Consider the following 19,637-nt stretch of genomic DNA (forward strand, 5'->3'; position numbering starts at 1 on the left):
TTTTTTTTTAGTAGCATGGCATTTTAGTGACAAAAAAAAAATTTACTGATTTACTTGTCATGGAGACCTAAAGTGCTCCATGACAGCACTCCCCACATCATCATACTTCCACTCCACTGTCCTGCCATCCTGCAGTGCTGAGACTTGGCACTATAGGTCCATTCATGTCGAAGATGCCATACTCTTGTCCTGCATTCAGACTGGAGCAACTGGAACCAGGTTATGTTGGACTAGATTACTTTTTCCACTCCTCAAATGCCCCTTGTTTTTGCTCCTCTGCTCTCAGTAATTGTAGTTTGTTGTTCCAGTGAGGTCATATGCTGCTATGTTCCATCTGTGATATGATCTAACACATTGTGTGTATATACTTTTGCACACATATTGTTGTAGTGCACTGTTTGTTATTTCAACTAGTTATGGGCATAATCAAGAGTTATAACCAAAATAATTGATTATGGGCAATAATTATGGGATTTTCATAATCAATTATATGCAGTTAGTTGATTATAAAATCAACAACAATAAAACTGGGAAAACAACTGACAATGAAGGGATTTCATCCGATGTTATCAAAACTAAACTGCTGTTATATTACTCAGGCAATGGTTCTGTTCTGCTATATATATATAGCAGAATAGAACAGAATTGATACAAATATATATTCGATTATTTCCATCATTAATTTGAATGAATGTGCTCTCATTTGTTAGACTACTGAGTTCTTTTCACCCTCTTGTTGGTCTGTCACATCAAAGCTGTCTCCAGTCACAGGATTGTTGTTGGCTGGATGTTTTCTGATTGTTGGACCATTCTCAGTACATTCCAGACACTGTTATATGTGAATGCCACACCCAGCGGGGCAGGGGTGTTCACATATATCAATGATATTGATTAAATATATCCTTCTAGAGTTTGCATCAAGCACAACAAAAGAGTGAAACCAGGTTTACACGAGTAAGGTGGATCTTTTTGGCACATCTGCAACAATTTCAATTAACAGTAGGGCCTTAAAGTACGTAAGAGTTAAAATTAGATGAATTCCTATAAACCACACACACACACGCACACGCACTCACGAGCGCGTATGTAAATATAGATGGGTTATGTGGGAAGTTCTGTTGGTTTCTTTTTATTGGCTGTACAAGTTTGCTTTCTTGCATCATTTGCCACAATTGATACTAATACTAAAGTATGGAATTCTTACCCATTCAAATGAAAAACCAATACTCTGCACCTACTATGTAACTGATTTTTTCCTTCCCTTCAACTTTTGTGTGTCACTGACTGCCATCATACAGTGGACAAACTATAACTACAAGCCACAAATATAAGTATAAATCAGGGGTCAGTCTCATTAGCATTAGTAGAGGCATTTGATGCAAGAAAGCAAGCTTATGCAGCATCAGCCAAAAAAAAAGAAAAAACCCACTTCCACTTCACCCCTCTGTTCGTTCAAAATACCTGTCCAGCTGAGCCTTAAACTTATTTAGGCTATCAACTTCGACGACAAGGGATGGAAGTCTGTTCTACCAACCAACCAACCACTCACTGGCTAAAGGCAAATTTCCGCACGTCTATCCTACATCTGTCCTTCCTCAATTTGAATTTATGCCCTCTCAGGTGATTATCTGAGCGAGAGGAAGAATCCCATCAGCATTGAGCATGCTCAAACCATTCAATGCTTTATACACCTCTATCAAATCACCTCGCTGGTGCCTAGTCTCCAGACACTGTAATTTGCAAAACTGAAGCCTTTCTTCGTAAGAGCAACCCTTTGTTCCATTCACTAATCTTGTTGCCCTTCTCTGTACTCGTTCCAGCAGCTCTATATCCTTCTTGAAATGAGGCCTCCAGACCTGTATACAGTACTCTAGGTGTGGCCTGACCATTGCCTTATACAAGGGAATAATCACCTCCTTATCCCTGCTAGAAAAAACATTCCTATATATCATTGACAATACACCATGAGCTACTCTTGCAGCCCGTCTGCACTGCTCAGAGAACTTCATATCTGCCTGCACAACCACCCCCAGGTCCCTTTCATTCTCTACCACTGTCAGTGTAGTACCACAGAGTTGATATGTTGCTCTGGGGTTGCTGTTTCCCATGTGTAGTACTTTACATTTGTCAATGTTAAACTTCATTTGCCACCTCTCAGCCCATCTGCTCAACCTTTCCAGATCCTGTTGCAGCAGCATAGTTTCAGTTTCACTGCACAGTTTCTCCTTGACAACCCTGCCTACCTTTGTATCATCTGCAAACTTTGACATTAAGCTTGATATACCATCATCAATATCATTTATGAATACAGAAAACAATAATGGACCCAACACTGAGCCCTGAGGGACTCCACTAATAACATTAGTCCACGATGAGCAGTGTCCATTGATTACCACTCTCTGTCTTCTCCCCCTCAGCCACCCCTTTATCCACAGCAGCAATTTGCCTCCAGTGCCACACTGCTCCAATTTGTGCAGCAGTCTTCCATGTGCAACAGTATCAAAAGCCTTTCTAAGATCCAAGTATATAATATCAAAGTTATTTCCTGCATCCAGTTCCTTTGTGACTGCATCATAGTATCCAATCAAATTGGTCAGGCAAGACTTACCCTTACCAAAACCATGCTGTGTCCGAGCTATAACTGAAGTCTTGTCTAAATGATCCTGCAGTGCCTCTTTAACTAGTGCCTCCATTAATTTTCCTGGAACAGAAGTTAAACTCACAGGTCTATAATTGCTTGTGTCAGCCTTTGATCCTCCTTTGTGAATTGGGGTCACATTTGCACATCTCCAGTCTGCGGGTACCTCCCCTGAGTCCAAGGAAGCTCTCACAATTATGGCTAAGGGTTTACTTACTTCCTCTGCTGCCTCCTTTAATATAACTGGATAGATCCCATCCACCCCAGGTGCCTTTCTTCTGTTTATCTTCAACAGTTTCTCCTCCACTTTACTCTCAGTTATTACAAGATTCTCTAGCTTACTGCTAGAGTTGAATACACCCCTAGCTTTCCCCTCGCTAAATAATTCCTCATGTGTGAATGTCGATGCAAAATATTTATTTAGTTTGTTAGCTACCTGAGCAGGATCATCAACAGTTGACCCATCGATATCAAGTGGACCAATCTGATTCATCCCCTTCCTTCTAGAGTTTACATAAGTAAAGAACTCTTTGCTGTTTTTCTTTGCCAAAAGAAAAACAGCAAAGAGTTCCTTGCCAAAGATTTCCTTGCCAAAGATTTCTCGTACTCTGCCTTCGCCTGCCTAACCTCCTTTGTAACTTGGTTACAGATCAACTTGTATCTATCATAGGCTTCTGTGTCATGTGTTAATTTGTATGTATCCCATGCATGTTTCTTCTCTGCCATATGCCTCATCAGTTCATCTGACATCCATTTAAGCCTAAACCTTGAACAATATTTCTTAGTTGATATGTAAAGCCTAGTAGCTTCCAAGATAAGTTCTTTGAATGCTTCCCATTTTGCATTTGCTGTTGGTAACATCATCAGTTTGTCCCACTGTATAGAATTTAAATACTGTCTCAGTCCATCGTAGTTGCCTTTACGAAAGCAATAACCCTTCCCTTTACCCCTAATGGTAGTTACCTCTTTGAGTAAATCCCACTTCAGAACACTGTGATCACTGCCACCTAGTGGTTCATTTATCTGCAGATTCTTAATGCATGAAGAGTCACTGCTGATAATCAAATCAAGAGTATTCCTCCCTCTAGTTGCCTCCCGAACATGCTGATGTAGAAAACAATCATCCAATAAATCCACAAAAGCCTTGCTAGTGTGTGAGTGACCAGCCCCCAAACTCCAGTCAATATCTGGGAAATTAAAATCTCCCATTATAAGACTCTCTGATTTACTGGCCCACTCTATTTCCCTGTACAGTTTCTTATTATACTCATCAGAGTCATTAGGCCTATAGCACACTCCTACTCTCAATTTTGATCTCCCAATGCTTATGTCACACCAAACTGACTCGACACTGCACTATCCTGTGATGTCCACTGGCTTCACTTCCTTGGATTTTATGTATTTCCTATCCAGTCTATCCTTTCTGTAGACGTTGTACTCCCCAAATTCCAGTTCTGCATTCCTTATATCTGTGTGACACCAAGTCTCTGATATCCCAACAATATCTGCCTTTGATGTTTTGAGAAATACCTCAAATTCATCAAATTTATTTACTAAACTCCTAGCATTGGTGTACACGCAAGTATACATGCACCTATTTCTATTCTTAGTTACCCTAACACAACCCATGTGTTTACTTGTACCGCAATGACTCCCAGCAGTCTCTGAAATATCCTGAATCTTGTTTTTCAGGCTTCTGCTCATTCCAATAGAAGCAGTGCAAGAATCTCTTTCACCTCTGCCAGTGGCTACTGTTAATCTATTCGTCTTTGTGTCCCCCCAAGCTAGCAGTATTCTGACCCACCTAACACTGCCTCGATAGCATCAGCAAATATTCTTGCACCCTTTCTATTTAAGTGTATCCCATCCCTATAGAAGCAATCTCTCCTGTTAACAAGTACAGTCCAGGCTGAAAAAAATTCTACCCCTTGAGCCTTGCACAATCTTTCCAGGGCCGAATTGATCGACAAGGCTCTCATCATATACTGCCTCCTATCGTGTCTGGGCAGAATTGCAGACACTTTCAAATTGAACCCTATTTCACTGCTTTTTTTCAACAGTGACCTGTACTTGTTAAGCAATTCTGCCGGTCTCCTACTCTTGATATCATTAGTGCCAACGTGTACAACTATATCACCTTTTGTGCCCTTAAAAGATGATATCTGCTCTACGTCATCAACCTTTGCCCCTGGCAGACATACCCTGGTCCTGTTCCACCTATCCTTTTTACAAAGCATGTTCCCCGTTTCCCTGACAATAGAGTCACCAACAACTACTAGTTCCTTTGGGACCAGCGCATTCTGCCTTGGGGGTTGCCGCTGTGTTTCACGATGACCAAGTGCAAGCTCTGGCGTTGATGTGGGCAGCTGAGAGCTTGACAGGCCCCTCAATTTAGTTCCTTCGAGGGCATCCACCCTGTCCTTCAAGCTCTCATATAGGCCCATAAGAACGCTGAGTTGTTGCCTGATTTCGATACACTCCTTGCATCGCGTGCACACACGACATCCCCCATGGCAATATCATGTCCCGTACCTGAATGCTCCACAAACATCATGCAAGCTGTGCATTTTAGAAGGCTGTGATTCAGAAGGCAACTGCCCCCCTCAGTTCTCCTCTGAGCCACAGCACTTCCATTAGCTTGAGCCTTTTGTTTTGCTGCTCTGGTCTGAGTCATGATTACTTTTAATTTAAATAAAATTTCAATTTCAGTTTATAACCCTAACTTATCTCCCAACACAGTTATAATGGTATATATATATTTTAGTGTCAAGTATTAACTATCTCCGAGTTCCCTTTATATAACTTCCGTATCAGTTATGTATTAATTAATTATGTTACGTTTGTAATCTAAGTCGGTATATATATTTAGTTAAAGTGCAATTTAAATGCCAACGAAGTTCAAGTTTAATAGATTTTACCGATCGCTGAAAATATTATAACCTATACTATACTAACGCTATCTAGGTTCGATATATAACGATCGTAAGACAAAGGCGGGAATTTACGAACGGTAATCTATGGACACTTAAGTATTAATTAACTTTCAAATCTCGCTCTCTAGATTCAGAATAAACTAACGATCCTTACTAGGTCTATAAGCTACTTACAAAAAATAATTTGATGTAAAAAATATTCAATAAGCGGCTAAATATGGCTAAAAAAAACTTCTCGTTCAGCGGAGTTGTAACTTGTAACACGTGGATTCGATACCCTTACCGATACTTTTATGCAATTACAAGGCCGAGTAAAGAATAAATACACCAGATTAATCAGAAATATCACAAAATAATGCTATACTACTAAATTTAAATCAAAAGTTTTAGAAAAACAATAATTTCAAATCAATAAATAAGAAAAATCCACGTAGCGGCTTTGAACACGTCTGGCCCCTACTAGCCTCGTCAGCAGATTTTCGATATGAGCAGGATCATGTACTCTCTGCACTTTAAGATCCTACTGCATTCAAAACTGTTAATTTTAATTACACCAAAGCAAACTAGGTTGCATATTAATTGGATGACCCTGTATAATATCTTTAATATTTCATTTTTATTTAATATTGTTGAATAAACCTTAGAACAGTAAATAACAAAATAAGATATTATTCAAATTTACTGTGTATTTAATTTTAACTTATTTTTTCTGTCATGTAAAGTAAATTTTGTACTCATGTTTTTTTTTTTTTTTTTTCCTCATTAACTTACAGACTTTCACTGCCTGGTGCAATTCACATTTACGTAAAGCTGGGACCCAAATTGATAATATTGAAGAGGATTTCAGAAATGGCTTAAAGTTAATGCTGCTACTAGAAGTTATATCAGGAGAAACTTTACCTAAACCTGACCGTGGCAAGATGAGGTTTCATAAAATTGCAAATGTTAACAAAGCTCTAGATTTTATAGCTAGCAAGGGTGTGAAACTTGTATCTATAGGTGCAGAAGGTTAGTATTATCAATTTAAATTAATTTTATCTCAGGTGTGGGTAATTTGTAATATCATAGGTCCATATACACTGAGTTGGCTTTGCATTAGCAATATCTACATCCTAGGCCACTCTTTTTTTTTTTTTTTTTTCCATAATATAGCCCAGCACATCTTGGCATGGATTCCACAAGGCATTTCAGTGTGTCCTGTGGTAGCACTACCCATGCATTGTACAATGTGTTCAGTAATGCCTGCACATTGTCAGGAGAAAGAGAGGAAGTTCATAGCATCGAATTTCCTTTACCAGTAGGTACCAAAAATTCTCAATTAGATTTGGATTGGGTTTGTTGGGCAGCCATGGGAGGACAGATAATTCATTATGTTCCTGAAACCAGTTAGCAACCTGTCAGACCTTGTGGCATGGTACATTGCCTTGTTGATAAGATACCGGAGTTGTCTGCATACATTGGCATCGTGGAGACAACATACTAACTTGGTAAGTGATGATAAAAAGATGGGATTCCCATTGAGCTATTGTTTAATGGTGATCAGAGGACCCAGGGCATGACACAAAAATAGCTCATAACACCAACAGTGCATCCAGGTGCTATGCCCTCATGTTGCTTTCTCCAAATGTGGATACACTTATCAGTATGATAGTTTTTTGAAATGAGATTCATCAGATCAGACTAAGCAACAGATTTCCTCATGTCAATTGTCCAGTGTTGGTGCTGATGTGTCCATGCAGGGCACCGTTTCTTGTGTCTCGCAGTGAGCATGGGTACCTGTGAGCACTGTCAACTACCATAGATATGAGCTAATGCCTGGCATATAGTCCATGTGGTGAATATTGCTCTTACTGTTCCCATGTTGTACTGGGTGGTTAGTTGGGCCACTGTGTCACATTGCTGCTGTGTTATGATGCACAGTGCTCACCACAGATTTATTTATTTATTTATTTATTTATATACACACACACACACACACACAGGGCACACAGATCCTAAATAAAGGTGAGAATGTTAGGAGTTGCAGAAAATACAAAACAGTAATAATCAGTACAAAACTAGAATTAAAATATATAAAAAATTCACATTAAGAAAACAGGAGCAAATTCCTATAGATAGATGGATTAAGAGTAAAATCAATATTGTAATTATTCAATACCTGAAGGAAATGAAACAGAGGACTACCGAGTAAGTGATGAGTATGAGGAATGGGCAGTGAGAAATTAATTTTATAGCAGGAATTCAAATGGAATATAGTGAAAGATATTTGTTCAAGAAGAGATGGAGAATCGATAAGAGTTTATGATATTGTAGACAAAAAGAAACCCATGGAGTTGTTGTCTAGATGTCAACCACATGTGATTGTCCCACATGTGACCTTTGGCTGGCTGTTCAACTGGTGTTGAGCCAGTCATGGTAGTCTCATGACACCACAGAACAGGAGCACTTGACCATTTTAGCCGTTGTGAAGATATTGGCAGCTGCATATCACATCTTGCCACCACAATCATTCCACATTTGAAGTTAGAAAGATCTGAAAGCCAACCCATTCTTCCTCACAGGCACTCAAGAACTCATCACCAGGCGTGCTAACTGCAATCTCATAAGCCCCTGACTTTGAGCCTTCGTTAGCATCACAGACCAGTCCATTCCTGCGTAATGGAATGTTACTAATGTGTAGGTGACTCATTGTATTTATTCTTTTATTTTATTATAAAAGTATTTTTATGGGAAGTAGATAGTAAACTTAATTTGAATTGTCCTATAACTGTTTTTTCTTTTTTTTTATGCTGATAGGAGCAAAGGACTTCTGGTTAAGTAATTTTTATGATGCAATTCTGAACTGATGGATAAGAATTGTATTAGTGATGACCTTTTTTTTCCCCTTCAATCATAATGCATATCTGTTTACTGTTTACTTTTTGATAGTAATTTAAATCGATTTGATTTCTAAATTAAGAATTATCTTCTTGTTTTTTATGTACAGTGCAACCTCGATGTATGTGCCTCTTCATACTGCAGTTTCACTAACCACCGGTGGGATCATATTCTCCAGAACAAATTGTGAAAAAATGGAGTGTTCAGAGAACTAGCAATTTCATATTGGAAACAGGAAAAAGCAAATACTGTATATACTCATATCTATTGTACATCTTGCTACCATATTTCTAAGAGGTGCAATTAGCTAAAAATTGGCTGTATATTCACCTTGATATATTCATTTGCAGAGTAATTTTTGTAAACAACAGGACTCATCAGAAACTAATTAATGTAGACACCCAGTTTCTCCCCTCAGCTAGAGCTGTAATAAAAAAGAGTATATCCATGGAACACTAATAACAAACAGCTACCTGTGGAGGAAAATATGGCTACTGTTTGTAAAGTGCATTACATTAGTTGCAAAACAAATTTTTGTGAACAACAGCACGTGACACCTTTTCTTCAACTATAAGTCACACTTAGGATAGCAAAAATTGCTAATGGCTAATCTAGATTAAAATATACATACACTGACACATGATTTCACTTTGGCACTATAATAGGCCAGACATTTTGGTTTTGATTTAGTTTCTCAAAACATGGTAAATTCTAGGGTCAGAAATAAACACATTGCAAAATGAGTAAATCAGTAGAACTGAAGTAAAGGCTATCAAAATAAAAAATTATACATTTGAAGAAAAGTTAAAAGATTATTGAGAGTTGAGTGGCAAAATAAAATGCAGTATATTTTGCAAGTGTGGAATTCCAGAAGGAACAATCTGCAGTTGGATGAAAGAGGAAGAAAATTTTCATTCATTCATAGAATCTACAGAAGATGAAGTAGGCCTCCACAGAAAGAAAACTAGACTTTGTGAAATAGCAATGTGGACCAATGTTTATATAAGTGGTTTCTACAGAAGCACAGTTAAGGAATTAATAAATGGGATAATTTTGAAAGCACAGGCAATTAAATTTCATAAAGTACTTGGTGGAGATGATGAAACATTTTTAAAGCTTCTGAAGGTGGCCTTGGAGATGGAAGGCTTGTCATGGGACATCCAAGGTTAGTCTTTAGGTGAATCCGCATTTGGTGACATTACAACAGGAGAAGCATTTCCTGAATTTCTGCATAACATGATTCAAGTTGGTGAATTCACAGATGAACAATTGTACAACTGTGATGAAACAGTACTGTACTATAAACTTCTCCCTGACAAGTCAATATATACCCTAGCTAGTCCATATATATATATATATAAGGCTTCTCAATGTTTCAAAACATGACTAACTTTTCAGAGAAGTTGTTTAAGAGATTCATGAATACAGGAGAAAGCAGTTAGTACACACATACAGACTACTGCTTCTGTATACTGGAGCTTCCATGAATAAGCTGCCACCTGCAAACCTTTCATCACAAAGTTAATGCACGGCAATGGTGTAATAGTGCCGTGCTCAGAGGAATTGGCCTTCGAATGGGTGGAGAAAAGATTCTCTGAATCAACATATCTCCAAACTGTTTTCATCAGAGTTAAAGAACATGAGTGTGGCACCAATCTAGGGAGTGTTTTTAAAGGCCAGCACCAACCATGGACAGTGGCAAAACAAAGATTTTTATATATATATAAATGAATGAAACTGCTAAAGGTAGAGGTATCATTCACAATTTTATGGCTTGCATCTTGCAGAAGAAGCAATACAGTTGTTATATACTTGCATTAAAATTGATAATAAATTCTAATAATTCATGCACAGCTAACCCATAAATATTTTATTATCACAATGTATTAAAAATAAATGAATAAATAAATAAATTTTCTGTTTATACTCCGGGTCGACCAAATGGTCAGAGGAGTTTACAAGATACACAGAATACAAGAAACACCACCGTATTCAGCAGTCACGGGCTTGAACCCCGGTCACTCAAGACACGTGTACTTATGCACCTGCGCGCCTGACCACTAGGCTACAGTGGCCTTCGATTAAGAGGATAAATAATGCAAAGGGTAAAGGAAAATATTAACATAAATACAACATTAACCAAAGATAATTATTATAGTTTTGTATGAAATAATTGTAGCAGACAGAGTCTGAAAAGTAGTGCAATACTGCAAATTTGCAGTTTTCAAATAAACTGTGGTATGTTAGTTGTTGTTCAGTAATTTTTATTTCTCTATTTAATTTTTGGATTAATTTGATCATATATATATGTACTAGCTAGGTGTATGGGTGCTAATTCCAAATCTGTTTTTGGTTAATCCTCTAGTACATATAGTTATTTTAATGAAAATGATTATAACAATCGCATAACCATTCAGCCAATGTACTAGTATTAGCAATGGCCACATAGTGCAAGGAAGCTATGGCTTATGCTGCACCAGCCAAAAAAATTTAAAATAATAATAAGAAGAAAATTTTTAAAAAATAAATAATAACAGAAAAGGAAATAGACAACCAATGCATTTACACAGGTAATTATCCAGCTGACCTTTGAATTTCTCCAAACTGTCAGCCTCTACCACTTATGTAGGCAACTTATTCCAGTAATTTATAACTCGCAGGCTAAAATAAAACTTCCTGCAATCCAGTTTAAACATCTCCCCCTTCCCACATAACTTGAAATTATGGCCCCTAGTTCTAGAATCATTAATAACCGTGAAATTTTCATTTCATTTTATTTTAGTAAATAAATTTGATGAATTTGAGGTATTGCTCAAAACATCAAAGGCAGATATTGTTGGGATATCAGAGACGTGGTGTCACACAGATATAAGGGATGCAGAACTGGAATTTGGGGAGTACAACGTCTACAGAAAGGATAGATTTTCATCCTCAAGTCTCTTCTAAGGTGCCTAGTTTCCAAGCTCTGCAACCTACACATCTGAAGTCTTTCCTCATATGGATGCCCTTTTGCTGATCCCAACAGGTGAGTTACCCATCTTTGGATGCTTTAAAGAAGCACAATGTCTTTCTTTAGGTGTGGTCTTCATACTTCAGTATTCCAAGTGTGGTCTAACAATAGCCTTATATAATGGGATTATGACATCCTTATCTCTACTAGCAATTGTTCGATAAATCATCGATAGGACACCATGGTCCTTCACTGCAACCTGTCTACGTTGCTTGGAGAACTTCATGTCTGACTGTATCATAACACCCAAGTCCCTTTCCTCCACTACCGGATTTAGTTCAACTCCACCAAGTGTATAAGTTATTTTGGGGATACTGTTCCCTGGTGTAATACATTGCACTTTGCTGGATTAAATCATAGCTGCCATTTTTCTGACCATCCCTGAAGTCTGTCTAGGTCACTCTGAAGAAGTTCTGCTTGGTAGTGATCATTAACTACTCTACCAATCTTTACATCATCTGCAAATGTAGATGTCACACCCTCTACCCTTCATCATTGTTTTCTGAGCAGTTCAGACAGGCTGCCAGAGTAGGGTCTTGTCATGGGGTCTTGTCAATAATATACAGGAATTTTGCGAGCAGGGATAAGGAGGTGATCATCCCTTTGTATAAGGCAATGGTCAGGCCACACCTTGAGTACTGCATACAGGTCTGGAAGCCTCGTTTTAGGAAGGATATAGAGTACAGAGAAGGGCAACAAGACTGGTGAAGGAAACAAAGGGGTGCTCTTATGAAGAAAGGTTTAAGTTCTGGAGACTAGGCACCTGTGAGGCAATCTGATTGAGGTGTATAAGTCCTTGAATGGGTTGAGCAGGCTTAATGCTGAGGGGATTCTTCTTCTTGCTCAGATTACAAACTTGAGGGGGGGCATAGATTCAAACTGAGGAAAGACAGTTGTAGAATAGATGTGCTGAAGTTTGCCTTTAGCCAGCAGGTAGTTGATTGCTGGAACAAACTTCCATCTGTTGTGGAAGTTGATAGCTTAAATAAATTCAAGGCAGAATTAGACAAACATTTGGAATGAATGGATCAGTGAAATGGGAAGGGTTTTTTTTTTTTTTTTTTTTGGTTGATGCTGTATAAGTTTGTTTTCTTGCTCTGAGGAATAACTATTTATCACAACCCTCTGCCTCCTGCCCTGAAGCCATCTAGCTATCAATCTAAGGATTTTCACTGTGATGCCAACCTGTTCCAGCTTATAAAGTAACCACTCGTGTGGGACTGAGTCAAATGCATTGGTTAAATCCAAATAAACCATGTCAAAATTATTCCCTAAGTCTAGTTCTTGAGTGAGTCTAGCTCTTATTCCCTAAGTCAAAATAGCTAATCAGATTAGTTAAATGATTTTCCCTTTACAAAACCATGCTGAGTATTCTTCGGAATTCCATTTCATAGAATTCCACTTCATCCTTGATCATAGTCTCCATGATTTTCCTCACTACTGAAGTTAGACTGACCGGCCAGTAATTTGCCACTTCACTCTTAGAACCGCCCTTATGTATTGAAGATATGTTAGCACTTTTCCAATCCAGTGGAATCACTCCTGAGTCTAGTGATGTTCTCATAATTAGCCTCAATGGTTCAATGCGCTCACTTGCTGCCTCCTTTGGAGCCTTACTTGCCTGTAGGCTTGAAAGTTTTTTCGTTAAATAAACGTGAAATTTCAACATCATTAATTACATTTTTTTTTCAACTTTACTTCCATAATTTCTCATTGACAGGATTTTTCTTCTGAAAATATCCCATGCCCATTACATAAGGGTCCGATCTGATTTGTCCTTCTCTTCTCTGCATTTATATATGTGAAGAATTCCTTATCCCCACTCTTTGCCAGCAATTTCTCATAATCTGCCTTTTCCAGCCTAACCTTTTCTGTGGCACTATTCCATATCAGTTTGTAGCTGTTATAGGCTTCAGTACTTTTTATTGCTCTGTAACTTTTCCATGCCATCTTTTTCTGCTCAATTAATCTGGCAACTTCCTTATTCATCCAACTAGGAATCTTTCTCATGGAGTATTTTTTTTTTTAATGGTATATAAGCATTCAAGGCTTCTCTGATTAATGTTGTAAAGGTATACCATAAATCAATTGTGTTCACTCTCTGTGAGATATCTACCCATTTATTAAGCTGTCATAATTTCTTTTCCTGAAATTATAACCCATTCCTTTGCCTTTAACTACTGTTTAACTCCCTCTCTCTTCATTGTCCGCTGTAGAACTCCGTGATCACTTCCTGCATCTGGTTCGTGGGTGATGATGAGGTCTAGAATATTCTAGTACTTTCCCTGACATGTTGATACAAATAACAGTCATCTGGTTGATTTAAAAATTTTGTCCCTATATGGAGTTTCTTTCCCATTTGCTCCAATCAATTAGAGGCAAAATTAAAATCACCCATAATAAGACATTGATCCTTACTTGCCCATTCAATTTGCATGTAGAGCTCTTATCATGATTTTCACAATCATCTGGCCTATAGATTACTCCCACTCTCATTATACCTTTGCTTCCAACTATCTCACACCACACAGATTCTATACTAGCATGCGAAACATCTGAATCCAGGAAAGCTTTCATTGCACTCGGGCTGCTTTTGATAAGAAGCATGACCCCACCACCCCTTCTATCTTCTCTATCCTTCCTAAATATGTTATACACACCTTACTGAAACTCATAATCCCCTATCTCTGGGGGTGGCGCCACATTTCTGTAAGCCCTATTATGTCAGCATTACTTATTCTAACCACAATTCAAATTCATTCATTTTATTGATGACACTTCTGACATTACTGTGTAAACAATTAAGACTTAATGTTCTTGTATAATTAACTACCCTGACACATCCTTTAAAGTTATTAAAGCTTGCTTCCCTGGCATTAGTTACCTGATCATTTGAAACATTTCTGCCCTCAGAACACCTTGCCAATATGTTCTGTTCCAGTAACAAACAATAACTCGAAGTATGTGCAATCATTACTTTGACCAGTGTTATCAGATAATGCATATCTGTATTACCCTTGTTCCCCCCCCCTCCAAACTGGCATTTTCTCTGAACCTTTAAGGTATCTTCAGTAATACTGACAATAACTCTTGCACCATCTTTGTTTAAATGTATCCCATTTCTACAAAACAGATTCCTTCTACCTACAAGTGCAGGCCAGGCTGATAGAAATTCCCCCCAAAAGTCTTGCGGAGTCCAAGTCTTAAGTTATAATTCCTCCTATCGTGCCTGGGCAGAATTGCAGACACGTAGACATTGTGAACTAACTCATGGCATTTCTTCAGCATGGTCCTATATTTGTCTAAGATATATATACTTAATGTAATTAGTATATATACTAATTACATTAGAACAGATTAAGAAACAGATTAAGAACAGATCGTATATACTTAATGTAATTAGTCCCCACATGAATAATAATATTCTTTTTATCCTCCTTAAAATCTGACAGTCTGTTGGTGATATCATTAATAGTTGCTCCCAGTAGACATACCCTGGTTCTAGTCCACTTATCCTTATTACAAAAAATATTTCCTGTTTCCCTGACAATGGAGTCTCCTAATAGAACTAAGTTTTTTTTGAACCAGAGTAGTTTTCACTTGGTTATTCTGTTCTGGGGCCTGAATCGGGAGTGCATCACTTGTTAGGTTACTAGAGTCTTGAGTCCCTGATGAGCTCCCAGTTACATTATTCTCAAGGGCAGGCACCTGTTTTTTCAGTGATTCAAATTGTTCCAGCAATGCACGAAATTTTAACTTAAGATCGGTACAATGGTGACAAAGAAAAGAATCTTCAGGTGAGTTATGATTATCCACTATGTCAAATAGTAGTTTTCCCTATGATGTAAGAAACATTGCAAAGAAATTGATGTTTCTGAATTGGCCAGTAAATGGACATGTACATAAATGTAATTTATTTATTTATTATTGTGTATGTTTCTATTTTTGTAATTCTTTCTCTGTCCGTTTTATTTCATAATTTAATTATTTGATTATAAATTGTTTTGGATAGGATTCAGTGAATTATTGAAACACATTCATCATCTTTTTGCCTCGAAAGTTCAAAAATTACCCCAAACAAATGGTGGTGGTGGTGTGTGGGGTTCTTTCTTAACTAAATCACAATCGTATAGTCACAACAGATATTCAGAAAATTGATTAGTTATACTTTGGCTGTCCTCTAGATGACCAAAATAACGTGTCGGCACTACATGTTATTTGTGCTGCTTGTTCAAATGGATTATGTGACTAAGTTGAACAAATGAAAATAGTTGATGCCATTTGCCATACCAATTATATGGTGGGAGCTGTGGATGTGAATGTAACCGGATTTTCAGAAAACAATAAGCACTTTTATAATGTGAATGTAACTGGATTTTTGGGAGAACTGTAAACACAAGACTGTTTATCCTAACCATTGATTTTTATTTGTGTTCTGGTCACTATGTGGAAAAGGTCTGTGCTTGAACCCATCCGGAGAATTTTTATGATAATTTTTTTCTATGCCATGGGTCATTTAGCTGGTTTCTGGTGAAAGTTATATGGATTTTTTCCCTGAAAACTCAGGTTTGTCATTGTACAAACAGACAAAATGGCATAGAATGAAATGAAATTTACAAACATAGTATGCTGATACTTGGTTACCTTAGCTACTTTTGTACTTTCCTAACTAAGGAATAAGATGACTAGGGAATAAGATGGATATATCATTTCCTACCAATCCTGGATTTAATACGAAAAATATTAATTCACATTATTTTATATTTTTTAGTACCGTGGATCTATCTCAGGATAACTACATAGGTATTCTTGTTATAATTGACATTTAAGAAAATGGATGTCTCAATTCTATAAAAAATAGAGCAGGGAGGAAGGTCAGCAAAATGTCAATGGTAGTTTTCCCTATGATGTAAGAAACATTGCAAAGAAAGTGATGTTTCTGAATCAGTCAGTAAATGCATGAATACTTAAACAGCCACTTACTTACCCCCATGTCATTCCACAACCATCTCCCTACTTCAGTGGAAGTGGAGCCTTCTTAGCCTCTGAATGAACTAGGCCAGTCTGCACCAAAGGATCACTAAGATAACACTCAAGGTGGTGGGTAGCCCTGGTATTGCACAGTGCACTTTCCTTGACTTAGAGATATTTAAGTGCTATATTTCCTTACAAGTTTTCTTAGTCTTACACTTACACTTACTTCCTACTTATAAAGTTTGTAAGTAGGTAGGAAAATACCAAAACATATATTGTAAAACTGACACTTTATTCCATTTAGAAATCTATGCCCTTTAGAGTTTATTTTTTCTAAAATAAATATTAATTTATTCATTTCAAGTAGGTGCAGTATTGAGGAAACTCATTGTGTGAAGGTGGAGCATTCTTAAGTAAAGTAAAAACTTTTTATATAAATTGGATAGGTCCCTCATATGGAGGTTCCATATGGGAGATAATGGCATATATGGGAAAAGCTGCTTTTTTTTTTCTTTTTCTTTTTTTTTTTTTTTTTCAGTGAAGTTGTAAAGTCTATAAAGTGAAGTCTGTAAAGTTGTAAAGTATAGCCCTGGCTGTACTGTAAATTGGAAATTTATTTTATTTATTTATTATAAAATTGTTACTTCATATTAGGATATCCTAACACTAAGCTAGGAAAATGACATTTGCAACTGTCATCTATATTTATTGGCCACTACTTTAAAACCAATGAAGAAACTTTTAAAGCTCTTTCATTCTCAAATATATCCCGTCTGCCTTCTGACCCTCTGACAGATGCACAAATTTTCTTATAAGACAGATGTACAATTTTATAACCTTGAAATTGGCATTAAAAAAATTTAATTATTTCACTTTTTGATACTACCCTCTGTTTTTCCATTTAATTATGAACACAATTATGGATAATCCATTTTTGTATTAAAAACATATTTAAAATATTCCTCCCCCCCCCCTGCTGCCGCACTTTAGACGTGCTTTTTTTTTTTTTCACATGTTAAAAATGCCTGCATTTGGGTGTTATCTTCACTGTTGGCGAGCAAAACTTTAAAAAATCTAAAAACAAATAAACCTCACTATTGTGAGTGGATGCCACTGAGAGATAAGCAACATCTGAAGCAAGCAAACATTTCCATTGAGAGACTTGTGGATCAAATGTAATAGGTGCAGTTTGGCAGTTGACGATAGAGGTGCTGCTGATTTTCAGTACATTTAAAAACACTAGATAATAAACATTATCTAGTGTTTTTAAATTTAAAAACACTAGATAATTAATATGCACAAATAGGCATAAAACACTTGTTTTTATTATTTTTTTATTTTTTACGACCAAACTTCAATAACAAAACAATGATGCAGATTGATTGGAATCACAATAATTGAGTAATTCATAAATTGGCATTGATATTGCCCAAGTAGATTTTGTTTAAGGGGTTTCACTATGATTGGTTGTTTTATTTCTTATGATACATTGGCAGCTTGGGCCATAATGTACCAAGTTGAGATATCCATTCTTGGTAACTTATAACTAGGTTACCACATTAGAACAGTGGATAAAAGTAAAGTTTTGTGAATTAAAATGCCCTCTTTAAATAAAAGTATTTAAACTAATAGATTTTAAAAACTTTAAAATGTCAGAAATATTATCTCTGCCAGATAAAAAAAAAAATTTTCCTGAGTGCATAGGGCTCAGTCAGATGGCTAAAAGCAGAAAAATGTAAACATTGCATGTGAATAAAATGAGGATGGTCTATTAAAAAAATCATGAAAAACTGTTATAATGGTATTGCAGCACATAGGAGGGCTTCTTCCCTTAGAATTTCACTGTATGTCATTGAATAAATGTCCTTTATGTTACATTAATTTAATAAATGTTAATTTTATTGACATTTATTAGGTGAATGTACATAATTTTAATTAAACAAAGAAAATCCATGGATTACTCTAATTTTAATTATATGATTGAGATGGGGGAGAGAATTATATTTATTTCAGCAGGGCTTGTTTCAAATACAAGTTGGCCTAATGAATATAATAATAAATAATAATAAAGTAGTGAATATTGTTGTTGTATGTGTTTTATTGCTTGACTTTTTATCTTATAATTTGGCAGGTTATTTTTTAAACATGTTTGTGATATTTTTTATTTGGATTTTTTAGAAAGATTTGTTCAGCCATTCCAATATTATTGAAATTAGACAAATAGAAATCTGGCAATTATTTTATATATATATATATATTTTTTTTTTTTTTTCCATACCTGTCATATGGGTTATCCATGTGTTTGTTGCGAAAGCAAATAAAGTCTAGTGATTGGAGATACAAATGGACAATATGGCAGATATGGAAAAAAAAAAAATAAATAATAAAATATTATTCTTTGCTTATGCATTTCACATATGAAAGTGGTTGCTTTTGGAAAGGCTGATTGATTTTTTTTTTTTTTTTTTTTGTTATTAGTTCACTAAACATAAAAATAACTAAATATCATTTTTTTTTTTTGTTAACTGCTGAAGATCTGTGACATATTTATTGGATTTCAATGTTTATTAAAAGCCAGGAGGAAGTAAATAAAGTAAATAATAGTACATTACAAAAATTCAATGAATATTAAGTTGTTAGGTATGTTCAGTGAAATGAAAATAATTACTTTTATTTAATTATTAATTAGTAATTATTTGATAAAAAGTTAATTAGTTCATTTTTCAATTCTGTTAATCACAGAGAATGAAAATATTTAATTCATTTAAGAAAAAAAAAATGAACTTGCCTGAAATGTAATCCAGTGTGTATTACTTCATTTTTTCATTATTCAGTTATCTGTTTCCTCATAATTCACTTCAAGGGGGATAGCCAGTGTTCTTTCTCACCAAGCTTACTTGTTCCTTGTTTCTTCTGCACCCATTCTTATATTTTAAAGCTGTGTACTAAAATTTTAAAGCAGCACTCTAAAAATTGTATTATGAAAATTAATATTTTTAGTGGCAGCTCCTGAGAATTTTCATTAGAATTGAGTTGTGTAATAGTAACTATTTTGTTTCATGCTGAAATATATAATCTTGAATAAAGTGATACTTATAAGTAATGTTAGCAACATTTGACTGTTATGTTCAATGTATTGAGAATATGGTAGAAATTTCATTTTAAAATATCCTTTTTAATAATCCTCTCTTAACTTCTTGAATTA

The 19,637-nt window shown here is 36.1% G+C and overlaps 1 protein-coding gene across 3 annotated transcripts in view; it reads left to right on the forward strand.

Moving 5' to 3' along the window:
* The window catches only part of Actn (alpha actinin), a 307,581-nt gene that overhangs the window by 117,788 nt on the left and 170,156 nt on the right, over positions 1 to 19,637 (forward strand). For all 3 annotated transcript variants that reach the window (XM_090386850.1, XM_090386853.1, XM_090386851.1), the window contains exon 3: positions 6,345 to 6,579. In XM_090386850.1, coding sequence (XP_090242976.1) covers positions 6,345 to 6,579 — 235 coding nt within the window. The remainder of the gene's footprint in view (positions 1 to 6,344; positions 6,580 to 19,637) is intronic.

Source organism: Mastigoproctus giganteus, chromosome 12 (assembly GCF_048544385.1).
Source record: "Mastigoproctus giganteus isolate SK-2022 chromosome 12, ASM4854438v1, whole genome shotgun sequence".
NCBI classification, from domain to species: Eukaryota; Metazoa; Arthropoda; class Arachnida; order Uropygi; family Thelyphonidae; genus Mastigoproctus; species Mastigoproctus giganteus.